The sequence below is a fragment of the Orbicella faveolata genome, unplaced genomic scaffold (assembly GCF_042242905.1).
Source record: "Orbicella faveolata isolate gen_17 unplaced genomic scaffold, um_ofav_v1 contig_1, whole genome shotgun sequence".
NCBI lineage: Eukaryota > Metazoa > Cnidaria > Anthozoa > Scleractinia > Merulinidae > Orbicella > Orbicella faveolata.
Window position 1 is genome coordinate 17751654 of NW_028301536.1, and position 21726 is coordinate 17773379.

The following is a 21726-nucleotide window of genomic DNA, read 5'->3' on the forward strand; positions in this document are numbered from 1 at the left end:
CTTAATGTTTACACTATTCACATTTTGAAGATAAATACAATTACGATTTAAAAAGAGCAATGCAAATAGTCGAGGAAACGATGTCCTAGAATAGCCATATTTTTCATATCATTTGACAAAGCGAGTTGAAAAGGACAAAGCTCCAAAACACTGTGAAATACAATCCCGTACTTGTATAATATGGACGATGCTGACTTATCGCAGTCGTGTATCGACTATATTCAGTTGCTATTTACATCAAGAAAGGAAAGAACATGCTTCGGGTCTTACTAGATGTATTGCTTCTTTTTGGAGATCGAAATTCAGCGAATGCGAGAAAGCTCTGATCTGTCGTCGCAACTTGAATTGGACTTATAGTAATGCGTCAAGAGTTAGCCTATCAGGTAACCAGCTTTTTAAGCGATAAATCTCTTTTATTTAGAAAGACCTGTTTTAATTTTGCGTCTGTTGGATACACCATTTAGCTCGTTTATTTAGTCAAAGTCTGGATGAACTGGACTGTTACATGGGGAAAAAAAGCGACAAAGGCAAAGTAAACAAATGCAGGTTGTGTCGGGTATAAGCAGACTGAAGAGTACAGTTGCGTGTTGTCTGTGAAAGTAAATGACGGCAATTTGCGGCGCAATCAACAAATAAGTGTGGCTGTGGAGCATATTAACACACACGGATTCTAATTTTAATTAATTCTCCATCGCCACCGTAAACTGAATATTTGTTTTCTAACTTACTCCTGTTTACACATCGCGCGTTGTAATTTTTAAAGAAAGCGCAATACACTCAGAAAAGAAATAAAGTATATTTCATTGCTCATTAAGAATTCAAAAAAACAATGTTTTTTAAGACAAATATAACGTTAAAAACATTAAGTATTGTAGAGGTAAATATAAATGTAGAAAAAGGTAGTCTGCGAAATAAGCAAATTTGTTTTTTAAAGAAAATTAGCTTTCCCTCTGTACAGTATTCTTTAATGTACCTCCTAACTTGAATTCGGCATCCTCACACAAAGCGGTATAACACATTTAAGAGTTACAAACGCCTTCTAGCTGTCGAAACTGTGCGAATTCACTTCCATAAATAGCACGTGGAATATATATATATGAGGTCATACATTTGCCTTGCTCTTATTTCTGCCCTCAAGGTAAAATTCTCGATATTTCTCAGTTAAAGCGGTGTTAACAGGTCTTCTTTTAAATCCGCGGCCTAGATTGTACATTAGCCTTTTATGAATAATGCTATACTGAGTCAACTTTGCAAACCCTATGTTTTCGTTGATATAGAAAGGTCCAGTTTCACAGTGACAGTACATGTATATGTACTAGTAACAATGTCCACAGCAACAGACAATAACAAAACGAATTTGCTTGAGGGCTGTGATTGTTTTCCATGTTGCAGACAAATATCCACCGCGCAGGCAAGGTACTCCAAACCTTCAGTATGACGCCGAGGCAGGAGCGGTCAAACGGTTACGATGCGGAGTGATTGGACAGCCACCACCGACTATTACATGGTTCAAGGATGACAAGCCTTTGCAGTTGTCGGAAAGAGTAAAGAACTTGAACAACAACAAAACCATAAAGATCAAGACAGTCAGACCTCGAGACCAAGGAAACTACACCTGCATCGCTGAAAATACTCTCGGGAAACTAAATTTGACTCTGGAACTTATAGTGCGTGAAGGTAGGCGTGATGAAGTACAGAAAACAAAACTGAACCACAAACAGATCACTAAAACAGTAGAAGGTGAGGAACAAACACAAAATTCAGAATGCAGCAATCTTCTGACAAACCTCAAGTTGTTCTAGTTTTTGTTTTGGCAATAAACTAAAATTCGATTTTACTCGCTTTGGCACTGGACTATTTCCCAAGTGTTGTACACCATACAGTGTAAATGGAAATAGAATCAGAGACCCTGCACGTTCTACCTATTTAATAATAATAAATAATATATATTTCCCTATACTAACTGGAAACCGTTTTGACCACCCCTCAATTGAAGAAGCGAAGATGGTCAATGTCTTCTGTTTAATGTATGCTATTTTTCTTTGAAGGAAATGAACAGTAACTCCGCAATAAAATTAGACGAAATTTGATCAGTACCACACTTAAAACGGCGACAAGCTCAAGTTCAATGCTCAGCACGTCTTCCTGCAGCCACTCAACATAATGTGATCAACATCGCTAACAGTGATTTCATTTGCTTTAACAGGAATCTCTCCAAGTCTTTCGACCTCCAAATTAACACCAACGAGTCAAGTAGTAACCACCCGGGTGCAAGTTAAAGGTACGTTGACTGAAGCTGAAAGACGTTGTACTCAAAGTTGACACAGAAAGTTACTTCGTCAAATTTATACTTTGTAACAACTTTGAACAATAAATATCGCTATGACAAAGTACTGTTCACCGCCATAGAATTTTATCCTCAAACGTAAAATGCTCCACTCTAAGAAAAAGCCATGACTCTTGGGGAGGCGTTGAGTTCTAAGCTCACGATCTGCAATTTTTTTTTGTAGGAATAAGCTAGCAGCTGTAAGAGAACTCGAATATAGCTTTGATCTGATGCCTGAAATAATCGATTGCTTGGGAGGTTCACCATGTTTTGTAATATTAGAGTTCACACCACATAAAGTGCTACAATTTAATTTAATTTAATTTAGTAATGTAATTTAATTTTCGTTATAATTCAAATTCATTGGAGTGCCAAAGGAAAACCGGTGGTTAATAGTTTGCAAGTATTTACCTTATTTATTAAGGAAAAGTCATTGATTAATGCGGGTTATGACCACTCTTCATGTGATATTGCCTGTTTTGAAAATGAAATGTAATAACCTTGTGGGAAAAGAAGAAATATGAGAAAGTTTTGATTGATTGTACAGATGATGAAATTAGAAGCGTTGGACGTCTAGTTTCCTGAGCAATCAGGAATTGCGAAAGTTGTCAATGGATTACGGAGAGTATACTCGTTTTGAACTGAACATCGGAAGAAAACCGATATTGCTTTGGTTTTTTATTTCTACACTGTGCAATGACATGCAAAACCAAAGAGGTTAATGGACTATAAACTTCAAGGTAATTTTTAATATAATTCTACATTATACATACCAAATTGGTGATCATACTCGCTTTTACTGTATAGTAGGATATATTGCAGAGATATTTTCAGTATCAGATTGATTTGAGTAATAATATTTATACCAACAAAACTTTAACGGGAGCGCTGCGTTTCCCATCTTTGCTAAGGAAAGCACTGCTGCATAATTGAGTACATTTTTGCTAAACTCACCAACAACCTGAAGCGTGTAAGTGTGATTTATACTGCCATATGGATTGGACACTATGCAAGTGTATTTCCCCGAGTCGTCGGGTACTAGATCTTTCAGTTTTAGGTACCAAATGGAAGTGTTAAGATATGGGTCCATCCTTCGGCTGGGCATTTTCATTCCGTCCTTACACACATATAAAGTGGGGGTTCTGGCACAGTGGGGAGCAAGAGGACAAAAAACAGTCCGAAAAAGCCCCCCAGCTCCTTCTCCTCAGACTAAAGCTTCGGAGAAGGAGCTGGGGGGCTTTTTCGGACTGTTTTTTGCCCTCTTGCTCCCCACTGTGCGTCCAGAACCCCCACTTTATATGTGTGTGTGTGCTGTGCCAGAACTTAGTGTGTGTGCTGCGCCAGAACTGCGCGTGTGTGCTGTGCCAGAACTGAGGCATGAGAGCTGTGCCAGAACCGTGTGCTGTGCCACAACAGCAAAGCGAAAAAGCTGGTCCATAGTCCGTAAACAATATGCGCGGATGTGCCCTTCACTTGTATACACAAAACTGTGCCAGAAAATATTTCCTATTGGAGAAGCGCACGCTCAGTGCATACTGCGCCGACATGGCTGCCGCAAGATACTCGTCCGATGTTCTGCAAATGTTCTACGGCCCAATACCGAGGGAGGAAAGAATAAACCTTCCCGAGCCGTTGGCACACGAGGTTCACGCATTATATGACGGGTTCCAAATATCCCAAAACAATTTCCAAGAATGGCTCCGTGTGTGGAGAATGGATATATCCGAAAGGAACCCAAACAATAAAGATCTTTTGAGGTTCGCAAGAGAGAACAAAGAAAAGATCACCGATTTGGTCGAACAAGAAACCCTAAGATTAAATAGCGTTAAAGTAAGTTTCGGGTTACAAGTGAAGTTCTCAATAGAAAGAAACGACCAAACGCAATTCATGGAGCATTATTTCAAAGAAGACGAAACGCACGTTTTCAAAAAGAATGAAGAGGACCTGATAAGACAAAAATTCGACGAATTCATTGAAAACGCAAAAGGAGAAATAGAGCACTGGTCCGAGATGGGATCAGGATGGGCGGTTGAAAGGATACAGGTCGCATACGTGAATGTTGCGCGCTATCAGCCACTTCGCGGAGGGACCTATCTGCCACTTCCCGCCAAACTGGCGAGAAAGAAAGCGATAATCAACGTCCAAAACAGGGACAACGAATGTCTGAAATGGTCGCTCAGAGCCGCTTTATTCCCTCCAAAAGATGGAAAGAACCCGCAAAGACCAAGCAAATATCCTGTCAACGACGGCATCAACTACACAGGAATCGATTTCCCGACGCCGGTAAAACAAATAGAAAAGCTCGAGGCACAAAACCCGAAACTCGCAATAAACGTATTTGGCTGGGAAAACGATTGTGTGATTGTGCACCGGATAAGCCGAAAACAAGCGAACGTGCCGCGGATAAACTTGATGTTAATTGAGAAAGGGGAACTTCAGCATTACTGTTTCGTAAAAAGAGAAAGCGCTTTGCTTTTCGATCAGACAAAGCACAGAGACGCAAAGAACTTTTGCATGCTGTGCTTGACCGGTTTCTCAAGAGCAGACTTGCTCGTGGAACACAAAAAATATTGCAACGGTGTGAACGGCAGGCCGACAAGGATTGTGATGCCGAAAGAGGGGGAAAACACCCTTTCATTCGAAAACAGATGAAGATGCCCTTCACTATTTACGCGGATTTTGAGGCTCTTGTCAGAAAGATTCATGGCTGTGAGCGTGAGAGAACGCAAACAAGCTACACAGAGAAGACCGAAAGGCACGAGGCATGCGGATATTCTTACCTTGTTGTGAGAAGCGATGGTGAAGTGGTAGGTTCCAACACTTACAGGGGTGAAAATGCGGTTGGGGAGTTTTTAGGTGCCATTATGCAGGAGGAAGAGAAAATAAGAGAGAGTTTGGCCACACCAAAGCCGATTGAAATGACGTGGAAGGACTGGGAAGACTTCAAGAAAGCGGCCGATTGCCACGTGTGCAACAAAGCTCTGATAAAAGACGAATTCATAGATTCTTTGCCTGTCTGGAACTTTGAAGAAGAACCGGATGAAGAAGGCGTAAGAGAAAAATGGGTTTACTGGGGGCAAGGCCACAAAAAATGTTTCTACATGGCACAGAAAGAGAAGGAGAAGTGGGGATTTCAAAGGCTGAAAAGGCTGGAAGATGAAAAAGACAAGTTGGAAGCCGGATCACAGGAAAACTGCAAGTACTGTGGAAACCCTTTACTTCAGAAAAACTTCAGAGACGCAGTAAAGGACCATTGCCACATAACTGGCAGGTTTCGCGGAGCCGCGCACAGCGAATGTAACAAGAAACTGCGAATTAACCCGAAGACTGACCCAATACCAGTCGTATTCCACAACCTGAGGGGCTACGACGCGCACCACTTGATGCAAGCGATGTCGAAGCTGGAGAAAGAGGTGAAATGTGTCGCCAACAACATGGAGAAATATATCACATTCTCGGTCGGTAATCTTCGTTTCATCGACAGCTTGAACTTTTTGCAAGGGAGCCTTGATTCACTTGTAAGAGCAACACCGAAGGAGGCTTTGAAAATAACATCAACGATTTCGAAAGGCAGCGACCTGCTTTACAAAAAAGGGATCTATCCTTACGAGTACATGGACTCAAGGGAAAGACTCAGCGAGACAAGGCTTCCGGACAAAGAGAAGTTTTACAGCAAGCTGAACGACGAGCACAAACAGACGAAGAGTACGCGCACGCGCAGGCCGTCTGGGGGGCTTTTGGATGCAAAACGCTGGGCGATTACCACGATCTTTACGTGAAAACTGACGTCGCGCTGCTGGCTGATGTGTTTGAGAACTTCCGAAAACTGTGCCTTGATCAGTACGGGCTAGATCCGGCGCACTATTTCACGTCGCCAGGCCTCTCCTGGGACGCGCTCTTGAAAAAGACTGGGGTCGAGCTTGAGCTCTTCACAGACAACGAAAAGCACCTCTTCGTAGAAAGGGGGATGCGGGGTGGAATCTCTATGGTGAGCAACAGGTTCGCCAAGGCAAACAACCCGCAAGTACCGGGCTACGACCCCAGCAAGCCAAAAAAATACCTCCTCTATCTCGACGCAAACAATCTTTACGGATGGGCGATGAGTTTGCCTCTCCCGATAAGAGGCTTCAAGTGGAAAAGCGAGCTGCCCACAGAGGAGGAGATTCTTGGGATGAAAGAAAACGCAAAGAAGGGGTGCATTCTCGAGGTGGATCTCGAATACCCGCCAGAACTTCACGAGGAGCACAACAGCTATCCCCTGGCGCCGGAGAAAAAGGCCGTAAAAAAGGAGTGGATGTCGGACTACCAAACGGGGCTGATGAAAGACCTAGACCTGAAACCCCCGGACAGCAAGAAGCTGCTGCTGACGCTTCAAGACAAAAAGAACTACGTTGTGCATTACAGGAACTTGCAGTTTTATCTGAAGCAGGGAATGAAACTGAAGCGTGTGCACAGGGTGCTGGAGTTCGAACAAGAACGCTGGATGGAGCCGTACATCCGGATGAACACACAGTTTAGGAAGAAAGCGAAGAGCAACTTTGAAAAGAACTTTTACAAGCTAATGAACAACTCCGTTTTCGGCAAAACCATGGAAAACCTGCGCAACCGCGTTGACATAAGAATAGTGCGCAGCAACGAGACGGGCAAAATAAGGAAATTGATCGCGAGCCCTTTGTACTCAAGGCATGTTTTATTCTCAAACGACATGGCGGGGATTGACATGCGAAAGAGCAAGCTGCTTCTAAACAAGCCGGTCTACACGGGGATGACGATCCTTGACAACAGCAAGATCCTGATGTACGACTTCTTTTACAACGAGCTAAAAAAGAAGTACGGCTCAAAAGTCGAGCTCTTGTACACGGACACCGACAGCCTTTTGATTATAATGGCAACAGAAGACGTCTACGAAGACATGAAAAACAACATGCACTTTTACGACACGAGCGACTACCCGAATGAGCATCCACTCCACTCAAACAAGAACAAAAAGGTCTTGGGCAAGATGAAAGACGAATGTGCAGGAACCCCCATCGCAGAGTACGTTGGTCTTAGACCGAAAATGTACTCCATCTTGAAGGCGGACGAAAAAAATATCAAAAAAGCGAAGGGTGTGAAAAAGAACGTTGTCAAGAAACAAATGACGCATGAACAGTACAAGGAAACGCTTTTCGGTGGGAAGCAGCAATGGCATGGAATGAATATTCTTCGAAGCGAGGGTCACGAGATCTAAGAGATCAAAATTTCGCTTTCGCCATTTGATTCAAAGCGATGGATTGATGACGACGGTATCCATACAAAAGCTTACGGATACACCTGCATGGATATCTTGTCAACATTAACAGGTGACGAACTTAGAGGGTTGGAGGCCGAAGTTTCAAAGTTGCTCTGGGGGTAATTGTGTGTTCGGAGGAACAACCAGCAGCTCTTCGCGCACGAAGCCGCGCTTGGGCCCGTCGCGCAGATAGTAGAGAACGGGCTGATCCGGTTTGATGAAAGATCTTTCAACGTTAAAAACTTTCAAAGACCAGATTGGGTCTGTGGCTCTTTGCACGCCCCCTTCAAGCTCGCCGGGCTGGTAGAGATAACGAACTTGGACAAGAGAGGGAAGGATTTTTTCGCGTTTTCCGACAGGCCTCGTGTAAGGTGTCGACGGCCTTGCGTAAACAGATTTTTCTTTGATGGCAACGGCGGGTTTCTTGCCGATAAGGCTTGTGACCTCGTTGTTCAGAGCCGAAACAACTTCAGGAAGTCTTTTCACCCAGGCAGTGGACCGCTTGCCCTCAGGGAGAAGCATCTCTTCGGCGTACTGGTGCCCGAACAATCGCTCAGCCAGAGTACGGTTGAAACGTTCGACAAGGGCCTGGTCGCGGTGAATGTTAACGCGCCCGCGCCGGATAAAGGTTTGGTGCTTGTCCATCTCTTTGGTGACCGCGCCCATGAATTCGCGCCCGGGGTCAACCTGCAGCATTTCGGACCATTCGAGAGGCGAGCGCTTGTAAATCTTCTGAAAGGCCAGGGCGACCTCATCAGAATTTTTCGAAGTCAGGGGTTCGGCCTCTTTGAAGCGGCTGGCCACGTCGACCACGGTCAGCGCGTATTTGAAAACTTTGCGGCCGCGAGGGAGCTTGTTGTGCGGCAGAAAAAGAAAGTCAGCATGATGGACCCTGTTGGGCGTGGGAACGTCGAATTTCGGCCGAGGAATCCGCTTCGGCGCGGGGAGGTATATCTGCCAGAGCGCTTGCCTGATCAGCCACTTTTTTGCGGCTTCTTCAGGTACCTTGGCGGCCTCGGCCAATTTTTTGATCGCGGCAATGCCTTTCCAGTAGCCCTCGGGGCTGTAGTAAATCTTGGCGAGTTTCGCGTCCATATAAGAAAGGCGTAAAAAAGTTTAAAGGAACCGGAAGGCCGCGTAGCCCAGAGCGAGCGCCCCGGCGCCCACGAATGCGAGTTCGCCGTTTTTCTGCTGCTCGCTCGGCTGATAGAAATCTGAGAACTTCGGCTCCTTGGGGGGCACCATCTGTTCGTCATGATGCGCCTGGTTGTAGAGTGTGAAGGCGTAGTCCGTGTTTGTCATGTTCTGCTTGGCTTGCTCTTTTGTGTGCGCGTTGGTCGCGATCCAGTCGAGAAGCTGTGTTCGGTCGCGCGTGTATTTGGCGTAAGCGGCTTGATAATCTTCGAGAGCCTTGTCGTGGCGCTTTTTTTCTTCAAGCGCGGCTTTGCCGCCCCCGCCGAGCGCCCTCGCCAGATAATTGCCGCCGATAAAAGCCGTGGCGTTCAACACAGCCCCGCCAACCATGATCGTGATGCTCGCCATGGTATATATTATCGGAAGATTTTTTCAAATGCTGGCGGGGAGGATTTTCTGGTCCTCAAGGTACCCTTTTAGTCCCATACTGGCCGCAACGACGGCGCTGAACTTCACGTAATTCATGACGCTGCCGCTGGGATCGGAAGTGAAATTCTCTTTCAAAACCTTTTTCGCGGCCCAGCCGATGCCAGCGGCTAATCCTGTCAGAACTCCTGCGTCAATGACGGTCTTGACAAGCTTGTTGTCTGACATGGCGCTTGGTATAAAGAAAGGGTGAAAGTTTAAATCAAATTAATCAGACTCTTCGCCGGTGTCTGCGTCGGAGTGCCTCTCGTGAACCTCGAAACGAAGGCGGGGCCTTTTTTGGGGGGAAAAGGATTTGATCTTCCAAATTCCAAATAGTTCCCCAACACCTGGCTGTGAATTGGCCCCAAACAAGGGCGATCCCGCCCACGGCTGATACAAAAATAATGAACTGGAAAGGGTTCGGTAGCTCCATGGCGAGATATTCATCGCGCGCAAAAGTTCAAATCATTTTTTTTAATCCTTTTTCCGACCGGGGGCGAGGCTGGGCACTCTCGGGCTCAGGAGAGGGATGAGGCGCGGTCTTGGGTGTTCTAATTTTGTCCAACGCGGAGTTGGCTGCAGCCTTGATCTCTTGACGCTTGTAATAGATCCCGAGAAGAGAAACGCCAAAGCCGCCAAGAGTTAGCCATTGGTTGATGCTTAGCCCGCCGCCGTTCTTCTTTGGGCTTTCAGTGGCTGGCTCAGGGGCCGTGGGTGGTGTGGCTGGCTCAGGTGCCGTGGGTGGTGTGGCGGCTTTGGCTTGCTTTTCCGCGTAATAAGCCTGGGCAGCTTTCGCTTGCTTTTCCGCGTTGCAGCCGGAGTAGTCGCTTGCTGTGTGGTGTCCGTTGCAGGCGCTGTCTTGGTCTCAGCAGCAGGCTTTGTCTTGATCGCCGCATCAGGCGCAGCGACGGTGGTGGCGGTGGCAGGCTGGCTCTCGGATTGTTCGGTTGCCATTTGCGGACCGTATGCTTTGCAAATAAAAAAGTTCAATTGCCGTCAAATTCCGAGCAAGACCTAAGCCAATGGTGACCTTTATTCCGCAGGCGCTGAACCGTCCACTTCATCAATGCCCAAAAGCGGATAGCCGTATTCATCCCAAGAAGAGTGGCTCTGCACCGGCAACTGTGGACTGAAATCGATATGTTTCGTCGTGATGAACACCGCGTTGGCCGCGGCAAGAAATCTGCCGTATTTCAAAGAAAGGTTGCCGGCAAGATCGGAGAGCTCTTTGTTCAAGATGTAGTCGGCTCTGAGCTCTTTTTGGTAAGCCTCGATGTCTTTGATTTTGACCGCCATTCCGACGGCTTTGCTTGCAACAAAAATGAAGCTGTCGATCAGGCTTTCCGTCGTCTTCGAGCCCACGTAGGTCTCGTAGCGTTTGGTGTACTTCTCGACTTCTTTGTCGCTCATGCGCTTCACCTGTTCATGGGTCAACTGAGCTCCGACGGCCTCTTTGGCTTTGCCTCTGGACACGAGCACGGCCAGATGCTCGCGAAGAGCCGGAATGTCGGGGGGTGCCAGAACAAGGCCGCCTCCTCCGCTCGAGGCTGCTGGCTCCGTTTCAAGAAGCTGCATAACGTCCGTTAACGCGTCTTCCGCAGACATGGCGGCTATACACAGCGCGCATTTTTTATCCAAATTGCTTGACGCCGAAGGGGAAGCGCAGCGCGAACACGAGATAAGAGAACTTTCGGGCTTTCAGCTTCGAAAGCAAGCGTCTGTACTCGTCCGGGTGCAGCTCGCCAGCGTAATCGTCAAAGACGGCTTTTGTTGTCTTGGCCGAGGGGGTGTAAAAGAGGACGATCGCCGCCACGTTCTCCCGGAAGCAAGCCGTTATTCCGGTGAACGTCTGGGTCAGAGCCCACACGCTGATGCCCATGTGCCGCGCGGAAAAGGCCAGATTCACCAGCTCGCCTGTGCGCCCTTTCACATCTTTGGAGGCCGCGCAGTCGTCAAGGACCACCAGCGTGTTGGTGCCCTCCGAAAGCCACCTCACGAGCTTCAGCCACCTTTCCACGTCGTGCTGCTCACAGACAATCACGTCCATTCTCGGATCGTTTTCGCCAAGCCGGTGGTAGGTCTTGTTGTGCGTGAACGTCGGGCAGATCAGCACGATGTAGTCGAACTTTCCGCGGAACGGGCCGTAGAGCTGGTCCACAACGAACCTCGATTTGCCCGAATTAGTCGGCCCCACGATGAGAGCGTTGAAGGGTATCTTGCTCGGGTCCATATTAATCCTGTACAGATTCCAGCTGTCTGTCCATAAGATTGAACTGGGAGTCGGAGATTACGAATATGTGGCATTTCACGTCGCCTGAGCCTTCGGCTTTCCGCTCAATTTCCAGCTGGATCCCATCCGTAGTGTTCACAATCCGCGTGCCGCTGCCGTGCATGTCTTGGGCCGTCATGCTGCGCATATCAATCACAAGCCCGAACTTATTACCGGTGTAAAACTTCGTAATATCCATGTGCTCCGTTTTATTTTTTTCTTTCACAAACAGGTTGCGGGCCTCTTCCCACATGTCCTTGCCTTCGATGCCGTCGCTGTAAAGCTTGTTGGGTGCGCCGTTGACCGTGACGCTGACTTTCGTCAGATCGGGGAAGATGAATTTTTCTGAATCTCTGGCGCCTGCGGTATACGGCTCTACAAACAGGAGGAGGAGGGCTTTTAGCGACCTTTTCGGGGTGTTGACTTTGATGTTGATCCTCGTGTCAGTGTCTTTTTTTAAGGCCACCTCTTTGTCATGCAGCACGTTGTCGTAACTGAACTCTTTGCCGCTGGAGTAAACGCTCTTCGCCTCTTCTGCCAGAGTCTTGCTGCGTATCATTTTGTACTCGAGCTGGATGTTTTTCAGCTTGTATTTCAGCTGGGTTGTGTCGGAGCCTTTGACCACGTGTATTGCTTGGGCGAGTTTTACGTCGAACGTGAGGTCGTTGTAAAGGGCCTGGGGGTAGAAAACGCCGTGGTCGGTTAAGATCTCATGGTCAAGCCTGATCCGGTACTTTTTCCCGTATACCTCGTTCAGCTTGTTTTCAGCGTCGACGCCCGAGGTTTTCTTGTCTCCCGCGTCTGAGTGGATCTTGCACATATCCTCGCTCTGAATCCCTTCGAGAATCCTGTTGTCTCGCTCTTCTTGCGAAAGAAAAAGGTCTTCGAACGTTTTGTAGATGTCATACCCAACCGTGTCTTGCAGGATAGTGCCTGCAAACTTCACGACCAGCCTGTCAACGAGCGCCCGCGTGACGTTCTGGACGAGGAAGTTGTTGGCGTGCCCTCCAGCAAGGTCGATATCAAAAACAAGCGCAAGCGAGCCCGGCACCAGAACCTCGTTCTCGTTCAGCTTGGGCACTGAAACATACAGAGTACTTCCGGGGCTGGCTTCAGAGGGGGTAAAGGTGATTCGATTGACTGCGCGCTCGGCCTTCATGGCGTGTACGGTCTTTTCGCTGTGCGTTGCGCGAAGGTTCTCTGGAACTGACATCGTATAAATGCGCCGGCGATTATTTCTAATTTGAAAAATAATAGGCTTAATATATTGCTATGGGGGAACGCGAAGGAACAAGCTTTGAAAACCCTGGTTATGACCCATACGGTTTGGGTGACGATGACGATGATGAAGGCAGAGATGCCAACGAAACGACTTCTTTTATCCCAAGAAAGTCGTCAACGCCATATGTAAAAGAACAAGAAATTCCGATGCAGACAATGCAGCACGAAAAAAGCGGTGGCCTTTTTGTTCGAAAAATATTTTAAGAAGCCGCGTGCTTAGCGCCAAGCCATGAACAGCAACGCCGAAAATCCAACAACACCGACAATTACCGCCGTTTTGTTAATTTCGTGTTGCGGCGTTTTGTCTGTAACATCGGGCTGCGCTTGCTGAGTTTCGGTCGAAGCTGGTTTCCTGTGGGGTGGAACCACACGCCCCGATTCGGCTGTTGCGGCTTTGTGAATCGAGTTAGACAGGTGGCTATTGGGCGGGTTAATTTTTGACGGGCCGCCTGCCATGTGTTTGAGCCCAGCTTTTTTTGTCTCCCGGTTTACCTCGTTATTCACCCCCAGTTTCATTCCGGAGACCGCCTGTTTCAGCTTGTTGTTGTAACCGATCGTGCTTTCGGTGTTGATTATCATCTGCGCGGGCATGAGCCACGCCATGGGGGCAACAGCGAGATTGAGCCTTAGCTTCGCTTCGTCCACCGCGTGCTGGTACCTTTGCACGCTCGTGGCCAAGTCGGGCTGTATGATCGCGTCTTCCATCAGCACCAGGAACTCGCTCTGGGCTTCTCTCGCCCGACCGCCAGAGCCTAGAATGCTGCTGCGGACGTTGACTTGCGCGCCCAGGACGCAGTAAACGAAAGCCTCGATTGACTGGTTGATTCTCGACAAGCCCGCCTGCGTCAAACCTTTCGCGGTGTTGGGCGCGAACCAGTCTGCTTGAGGATCAGAAGCGGCCCCCGGCTCGATGAAATCGATCAACTCCCCATTTATTGCTTTGCCGCCTTCATCGCTGAAATTGTTCCATCCCGGGTATTTATAGTCGGTTTTCGACGGGCCCGCGCCGGTCGCGTACACGTAAATGCTTCCCAGACCGTGGTTTTCTCCGTGCGTGAAGCGGAAATCGCTCGAGGGGGCAATACCGAACTCTCTGCATATCCTTTTGTACGAGGCGACGTCGTAATGATTGTTGTATTGGTTGAACGGCGGGTCTCCGGGCAAAGCGCTTATGCTCTGAATTCCTCCAAGCTGGTACAAAATCCGCCTGACAGTGAAATATACGTGGAATTTGTAGAAAGCTCTTATCTGAGGGGGGAGATCCATCCCGCTCTCAAAGATTTCGCGAGAAACTCCGCACCCCTGGGTCGCGCAGAAAACCGCGAAGTTCAGCTGCTGTGGCCAATATTTCATGTCAGGCCCTCCCAGCCAGCGTTTTGATTCGACTGCCCACGTGTGCCTGAGTTTGGTGTCTTGAAATATTTGTCTGAATTTCGTTGTGAAATGTTGGTCAGGCGTGACGTAGATTTGGATTGGGGCGTCGAATATTTTTTTCAAACTTTGCGCTTTGCCGTCGAAAGGTACGGCAGGGATGGGCAAGGAAACTTTTGAACCAAGCGGCGCCAGTTGATAAGGAAAACCTCCGCTGTCTCCCAAACCAAGAGCTTCTTTCATTTCGGCGCTCCAGTATTTCCTTTCTGAGCCGAAGACGCTTTGAAACGAGTCTTCGCTTTGTTTGAAAAATACCTCCGCGGTCACGTTGTTTTTCTCGTCAACCGTTGCTTGTGAAATGAACCGGCTTTTGTCGGCTTTGGGGAAGCGGTTTAAAAAGCTTGTCCACGCCTTTTTCTTCGCCGCCTCCGCTTTTTTTAACGCAGGACCTTTCCACACATTCGTCATGTATTTTGAACATAATTTATTTGTTGAATATAAAAATGGTTGTTATCACTCTTGTCACGCAACAGAACGGCGAGACCATCTATTTTGAAGAACCGCTCCCAGGAGCAAGCTATGCCAGACTTTTGAGTTGTTCTTTTTTCAACTCGTGGCATAATCTGAGTCGTGTTGGCAGAATGTTTTTCAAAGGTACCAACGATGTGGTTGCATCGTTGTCTGAAGGCCATTACAATATCGAGAGCATCGTAAAAGAACTGCAATCCAGTTTTGAATATCACAAGAAAAAAGGGCAAATGGTCTTGGAAACGAATAACCCCAATTCTGTTCTTAAAATTACAACCGCCGCTGGTAATGCACTCAACACTAATCAACCGAAAGAAGTTTCCGTTGATTACAGTTTGGCCAATTTTCTTGGAGTCGGGAGAAATATGAGGAAAGAGGAATATATCAAAAAGCTTAACAGCCCGAGTTGCTACTTTATCCACTGCGATCTCATCGACTCGACAAAAAACTTTTTGAATGGAAAGAAGTCAGACCTTCTTGCCAAGGTTGACGTCAGAGCAAAGCCTTATGAAAAAGTCAGCTATAACATCGACTCATCGCAAAACGTTTTCCGTGACGCTTCTACAGACAAGTTCATAAACAGCATCACCTTTCAAGTGAAGGATGAAAATGGCGAACTCTTTGATTTCAAAGGCCTGCCGCTTCTTTTTGAATTAGAGTTAAATTAAATTCTTTATATACGCAATGTCTTCGGCGAATCTGTTGCCACCAAGCGCGCCGCCTGCCGAGCCACTATATCCGGTGGTGGCGGCAGAGCCTTCTCAAAATTTCCGCTCGCAGAAGGTCAACGAGATTTCCAATACATTGGCCGGCGAGGTCCACCACTATCGCCTCGTCGCAAAAAAATATAAACGGGCGAGAAAGTTCGTTAATTGGGGCGCCGCCGGCTCCAGCGTTCTCTCGGCAGCGTTTTCCAGCGCGAGTTTTGGCTCCGCTCTGTCTGTGGTTGGCTTGCCGGCTGCCGTTCCTCTTGGCGGCGCTGGTGGGTGCTTCGCTCTCGTTTCGTCTGCGATGATTCTCGCCGGCAAAAAGCTCGACTCGAAGATCAAGAAGCATCAAGAGATCACCACGCTCGCCGTTGCCAAGCGCGACACCGTCAACAGACTTCTCTCGAACGCTTTGAACAACAACGCGGTGTCTTCCCACGAGTTCGACACTATCCTTTCGGAGTTTCAGCAATACAACTTTCTGAAAGATCAGGTCCAGGCAAGGATGCTTCGCCAACCATCAACGAGAAAGCTTCCTGATGTTGATGTCCAAAAACTTGAGAAAGACATCCGCGGCAGACTTGAAGCGGAAATGATAAAAAAAATCACGAAACCTCCCGCTTCGAACTGAATTTCGAGCGAAAAAACACAAAACTCTCTCTTTGTCTTGTCAAAAACAGGTGACTGCGGTATTTGTCATGCCACATAAATGAAGGTTACTCACTGACGCAGTCATGCGCGAAATAGGGAAAACCCCCGATCAGCTGTTTCTTTTTATCGCTCTAGTGAAGTCTCTTTGTTCTACCGCGTTTCGTGCCCAATTTTTCCTCGAAAAAAGGTGAAAAGTGCCCTTTTTATTGGCCAGGCCGAGAAGAAATACCCTATTCTAACAAACTGTGGACAAAAAAATAGAAATCAGCCTGTAAAATTCCTTTTGACTTCAACATTCCTGGTGGCTTTGAAAATTCCTGATCGCTTCAACTGAAGCCAAGAGGAATGCAACGCGCTTAAACTGAAGCCTTCAGGAATTCGCAACGGGAAGCTGTGTCGCCTCAACCGGAACCGCGTCATGAAAGCATTCAACAACTTCGCGTGTAATATCACGCACTTGTCTCTGCCACTCAGGCGTGAAATATTCATTTACGAGAAACGCAATCATGTGAACACTGACAAGCATGTTTTTATGGTATGCAAATGAAGCCGTGGATTTTTAAATGTAATTCCACCGGTTGTAAATAGCGTCGCCGCTCAGTAAAATTTCTGAAAGATTTCGCCGTAGTCGTTCTCGTCATACACGGGGTAGCCAAGATAATGTTTTTCTCCGTTTTTATGACACTCGTAACACTCTCCGTCAAGGCCGCAAGTGTTGCATTTACGACAAAACATGACCTTTACAATTCTTGATCGTTTTTCGCAGATGGGTGACTCTTCAATCTCATCATGTACCTCTTCCCAGCCCATTTCCTTTTTTTCCTTTATTTTTATCGCTATGTACTCCTTGAGAATCATCTCACGAAGCTCTGGAGGGAGGTTTTGAATGGCCTCGGAAAGCCCGCAGTAAGACATGGCTCCTTGCGATATAACCCCGGTTAGATTTCTCTAACTGGTGGGTCGAGGCATTTGAATAGGGGGGGTTTAAGTCAACTCATGGCGAGTTACAAGCAAGTTCCATCATCGTTTCAAGAGCTCTACAAGTTGCAGGTTGAAAGGAGAAACAACCCGCAAACCGACGGTGATGAGATAAAAAAGATCAGAAAAATGACGTGTTTCTTCGCAGACGTAATGAGAGAAGAAATCGGGGCTCTTTGTGAAAACGACGAAGAAGACAGAACAGAACTCAACAAGTGGCGCCAGCTGAGAGAGGCGATGAAAGAAACCACAAACTGGGAACGGGTTGCAAGAAAAATCAAAGACGACATTCAAGACGCGTTTGAAGGGATTGAAAGAGAAGACGACCCTGAATACCCGAAATTCTTGAACGGGTTTCTTTTAAAAGGTGTGAAAGGCACGGTAGATAAACGCCACAGGTGGCATCCAAGTCTTGAGTCTTACGAACAGCTTCGCGACGAACTCAAGCAAGAAGAAAACCTGCTCCCTTTTGCAGAGTATTTCGTCAGAAGCCTGGACGAAGGGTTTACGCGTTACAATGAATACAAAGACAAAGGATTTAGCAAAACGTTCAAGCTTGGATGGTTTACAGCGCACTGGGCGAATGAAAACGGGCTAGCGCGCCCCCGCCGCACTGGCGGCACAGTCGGTAGTCGCATAGAAGACCTATCCCGCAGCCTCTGCATGGCTCCGGCTCTTTCATTCCTTTTTTCAGCTGATAGTTGTGCTGGCCGCAGTACGCCCCGTAACAGCGCTTTCCGCAGCTTTCTTTCCGGTAGAACATTTGCAGAACATCGGACGAGTATCTTGCGGCAGCCATGTCGGCGCAGTATGCACTGAGCGTGCGCTTCTCCAATAGGAAATATTTTCTGGCACAGTTTTGTGTATACAAGTGAAGGGCACATCCGCGCATATTGTTTACGGACTATGGACCAGCTTTTTCGCTTTGCTGTTGTGGCACAGCACACGGTTCTGGCACAGCTCTCATGCCTCAGTTCTGGCACAGCACACACGCGCAGTTCTGGCGCAGCACACACACTAAGTTCTGGCACAGCACACACACACATATAAAGTGGGGGTTCTGGACGCACAGTGGGGAGCAAGAGGGCAAAAAACAGTCCGAAAAAGCCCCCCAGCTCCTTCTCCGAAGCTTTAGTCTGAGGAGAAGGAGCTGGGGGGCTTTTTCGGACTGTTTTTTGCCCTCTTGCTCCCCACTGTGCCAGAACCCCCACTTTATATGTGTGTAAGGACGGAATGAAAATGCCCAGCCGAAGGATGGACCCATATCTTAACACTTCCATTTGGTACCTAAAACTGAAAGATCTAGTACCCGACGACTCGGGGAAATACACTTGCATAGTGTCCAATCCATATGGCAGTATAAATCACACTTACACGCTTCAGGTTGTTGGTGAGTTTAGCAAAAATGTACTCAATTATGCAGCAGTGCTTTCCTTAGCAAAGATGGGAAACGCAGCGCTCCCGTTAAAGTTTTGTTGGTATAAATATTATTACTCAAATCAATCTGATACTGAAAATATCTCTGCAATATATCCTACTATACAGTAAAAGCGAGTATGATCACCAATTTGGTATGTATAATGTAGAATTATATTAAAAATTACCTTGAAGTTTATAGTCCATTAACCTCTTTGGTTTTGCATGTCATTGCACAGTGTAGAAATAAAAAACCAAAGCAATATCGGTTTTCTTCCGATGTTCAGTTCAAAACGAGTATACTCTCCGTAATCCATTGACAACTTTCGCAATTCCTGATTGCTCAGGAAACTAGACGTCCAACGCTTCTAATTTCATCATCTGTACAATCAATCAAAACTTTCTCATATTTCTTCTTTTCCCACAAGGTTATTACATTTCATTTTCAAAACAGGCAATATCACATGAAGAGTGGTCATAACCCGCATTAATCAATGACTTTTCCTTAATAAATAAAGTAAATACTTGCAAACTATTAACCACCGGTTTTCCTTTGGCACTCCAATGAATTTGAATTACAACGAAAATTAAGCTTTTACGCCACCTGTGCAACTGGCCATGTCTACAAGATTGTAGAAGTAGAGTCAAGCTACAAATCATACTTATCGGTCTTAATTATTTTGTTTCTGTGTCCTTTGTTTAGGAGCACCAACCTTTTCTGATCCAAATATGTTAAAAAGAGCATTTCGAGCATGGCCAGCATCACACTCGATCAGATTGAAGTGTCAAGCGACTGGAGCGCCACCTCTCAAATACACATGGTTAAAGGACGGAACGAAAATGCTCAGGCGAAGGATAGACCCACATCTTAACACTTCCATTTGGTACCTAAAACTGACAAATCTAGTACCCTACGACTCGGGGAAATACACTTGCATAGTGTCCAATTCATATGGCAGTATAAATCACACTTACACGCTTCAGGTTGTTGGTGAGTTTAGCAAAACAAAAATGTAGTCATGCACGTCTACTTCTAAAAAAAAACTGCAATGGAAAAGTAAGGCGATTTTGTTTATAAAGTAAAACATGACTTAATTTGCCGAGTTTCCGCACCATGCACCACAGACACTTTTGGTATTGTAACTGCTTGAAATTAAAAATACATTTCCATCATCTTCTCAACAGCTAAGCCACGATCGCGGCCCATCTTACAGACAAGCCTTCCAAGGAACACAACCGTGCAGATTGGAGATAATGCAACGATGACATGCATTGTGCTCGTTAGTGGAACACTTCCAGTTTTCAGATGGCTGAAATGGGACAAATCCGTCTTATCAATAAAGAAAATTGGTGACGACTTTGAGAACGGATCATACCGCCTTATAGATCCACATTATTACAAGGCTATCCGAGTCAAGGACCATTACGGCGTTGAGTTGAGAATAACTAATGTTACCGAGGATGATTTTGGACTCTACACGTGCTTTGTAAGCAATCATATCGGCAACGATTACAACAGTGCTTTCCTTAGTAAATATGCGAAACCCACCGCCTACGTTAAAGGTCAGTTATTCTCATTATTATGCAAATAAATCTTATATAGCAAAAAATGTGTCTGCAATATGCCCAGCTATAAGGTAAAGACGGTAAAGAGCATAGATCACCAATATTGTGTGTATAATCGAGAAATGTTATGCTCGTCGGAAATCTATAAATGCCTGTCTCCATCAAACTTGGAAAAGATCAGAAAATGATGGCAAATGTTCGAATTACCTTCAAAACACTGCGCTGTCAATGCTGTAGTGCTAGGCAAAGAATGGGGAAAGTGAGAGGGGAATCACGGGTGCAACCCTCACGTGGCATAGATTTTTGACCAATCAGAACGCGTGCATCGCGGCGTATCGTTAATGATGGCGTTTCACGATTATTCTTAAACTGGAAACATTTAAAATATATTTACAGTGACGATACCAAGAATTGTAAAGAAAACTGGGGACGGCATTGCAGGAACGGCTTCAACTGAAGGTGAGCGGTTAAAATGCAGTCAGTGCGCACAAGATCAGTTATTTCATCAAGTGGATATCTATCGCAACCCTTCTTGCACGACGGGTAAAAGAAAGGGTAGCAGAATGAGTGGTTATCGTTTCCTGTAATAAATATTTTGAAAATTGCAAATACTGTAAGCTAGAGTTGGTAAAACGAGTTTATGTCTGACTGTCTCAGTGTCTGTACGTTTGTCTGTCTGTCTGTCTGTCTGTCTGTCCGTCTGTCCTGTCTCTCTGTTTGTCTGTGTGTCGTTCTGTCTGTGTATGTGTCTGTCTGTGTGTCTGTCTGTGTGTCTGTCTTCTGTTTTTCCTTCCCTTTCAATTATCTCTGTATTTCTCTCTGGCCAGGATTTCAAGCAAGAAAAGAGCCTCAGTCAAATTCTGTTCGCCCCTATGTTTTGATTTCTGTGGCAATACTGTTATGTGGAGCTCTTGTTATTTCAGTGGTCATCGCGTGGTATTTTTGGCAAAAACGAAAACTCAAGAAGAGTACGCCACCAAGAGCCCTAATAATGGACTCGATTGAACGATCAGGATCCTCAACAAAACCACGTAACGAGTACGTCTTTCTCTCCCAGTCCTGAGGGGTCTGCTTGGTTACTGACCATGCTTGAGCCGTCTCGCGGTTTACATCTTATAATGCAAAGCACCTGTATTAAACAATTAAGAGTGTTACTTGTAGGACGGGTTGACGTAAAGATACCCAACAGCAGAATTAAGTCAGATATAAGACATCGTATGTACCCCTATAGAGAATACAGCCAATCAGAGGACTAGAAAGTGGTTGCCTCTTCCAATATTCATCTCGGTGTGGCAAACTTGACGTGAACTGTAAGTTTAAATGTATGTTTATTGTCATTTGTCTTCTTAAAGAAAGCTTATAAAGGCCACAAAAACCAAGGCAGTGTCCATACTACACCGGAGAAATTTGAAAAGGCCGGCTTTTCGTTTTCGTGTGAACGGAATACATTTTGAAAACGGAGCTTTTTGAAAACGATGACCTCACCGAGTTTTCCTTTAACACAAATCCAAAATGACCGTTGATTGTAGCGTTTTTAAATTCCTTCGGCGTAGTGTGGACGGAAAACGTTTGAAGCGTTTTCAGAGTGAAACCTCCATTTTCAAAGGAGACCAACAGAGAAAAAAATACTTAAACATAATATAAACACCTTTCACCTACCTCAATAAGAATTAAATGAATACAGGAATGAAAAATTTTAGACTGTACTGAAATTGTAACTTTCAGTGTATTTCTCTCCTGAAAAGGAGGCTTCCGGAAG

The 21726-nt window shown here is 46.1% G+C and overlaps 4 protein-coding genes and 2 pseudogenes across 7 annotated transcripts in view; 3 read left to right on the forward strand and 3 right to left on the reverse strand.

Annotated features, from left to right (window-relative positions):
- Positions 1-21661, forward strand: part of LOC110045683 (fibroblast growth factor receptor-like 1) — a 33796-nt gene extending 12135 nt beyond the window's left edge. For 2 of the 4 annotated variants that reach the window (XM_089293052.1, XM_089293053.1), the window contains 6 exons: positions 1393-1740; positions 2207-2281; positions 19105-19392; positions 19587-19964; positions 20364-20426; positions 20795-21661. In XM_089293052.1, coding sequence (XP_089149178.1) covers positions 1393-1740; positions 2207-2281; positions 19105-19392; positions 19587-19964; positions 20364-20426; positions 20795-21030 — 1388 coding nt within the window. In that variant the 3' untranslated portion in view covers positions 21031-21661. Of the gene's footprint in view, positions 1-1392; positions 1741-2206; positions 2282-19104; positions 19393-19586; positions 19965-20363; positions 20427-20794 lie in introns of those variants that run through there. The other 2 variants (XM_089293054.1, XR_016208227.1) reach the window with 2 other exon arrangements.
- Positions 3391-6075, forward strand: LOC149118276 (uncharacterized; annotated as a pseudogene).
- Positions 8715-9140, reverse strand: LOC149118277 (uncharacterized). Its single transcript, XM_089293079.1, has one exon. It carries the CDS (start codon positions 9138-9140, stop codon positions 8715-8717), a length of 426 nt encoding a protein of 141 aa, XP_089149205.1.
- LOC149118278 (uncharacterized) lies at positions 11432-12779 on the reverse strand. Its single transcript, XM_089293056.1, has one exon. It carries the CDS (start codon positions 12680-12682, stop codon positions 11432-11434), a length of 1251 nt encoding a protein of 416 aa, XP_089149182.1. The 5' UTR covers positions 12683-12779.
- LOC149118279 (uncharacterized) lies at positions 12967-14589 on the reverse strand. The gene has a single exon (XM_089293055.1). It carries the CDS (start codon positions 14587-14589, stop codon positions 12967-12969), a length of 1623 nt encoding a protein of 540 aa, XP_089149181.1.
- LOC110045684 (uncharacterized) lies at positions 15334-17827 on the forward strand (annotated as a pseudogene).
- Positions 21662-21726: the final 65 nt, after the last annotated feature.

Coding starts and splice junctions, on each gene's coding strand:
- LOC149118277 (XM_089293079.1), bottom strand. CDS start 9,140: ATGGCGAGCATCACGATCATGGTTGGCGGGGCTGTGTTGAACGCCACG.
- LOC149118278 (XM_089293056.1), bottom strand. CDS start 12,682: ATGTCAGTTCCAGAGAACCTTCGCGCAACGCACAGCGAAAAGACCGTA.
- LOC149118279 (XM_089293055.1), bottom strand. CDS start 14,589: ATGACGAATGTGTGGAAAGGTCCTGCGTTAAAAAAAGCGGAGGCGGCG.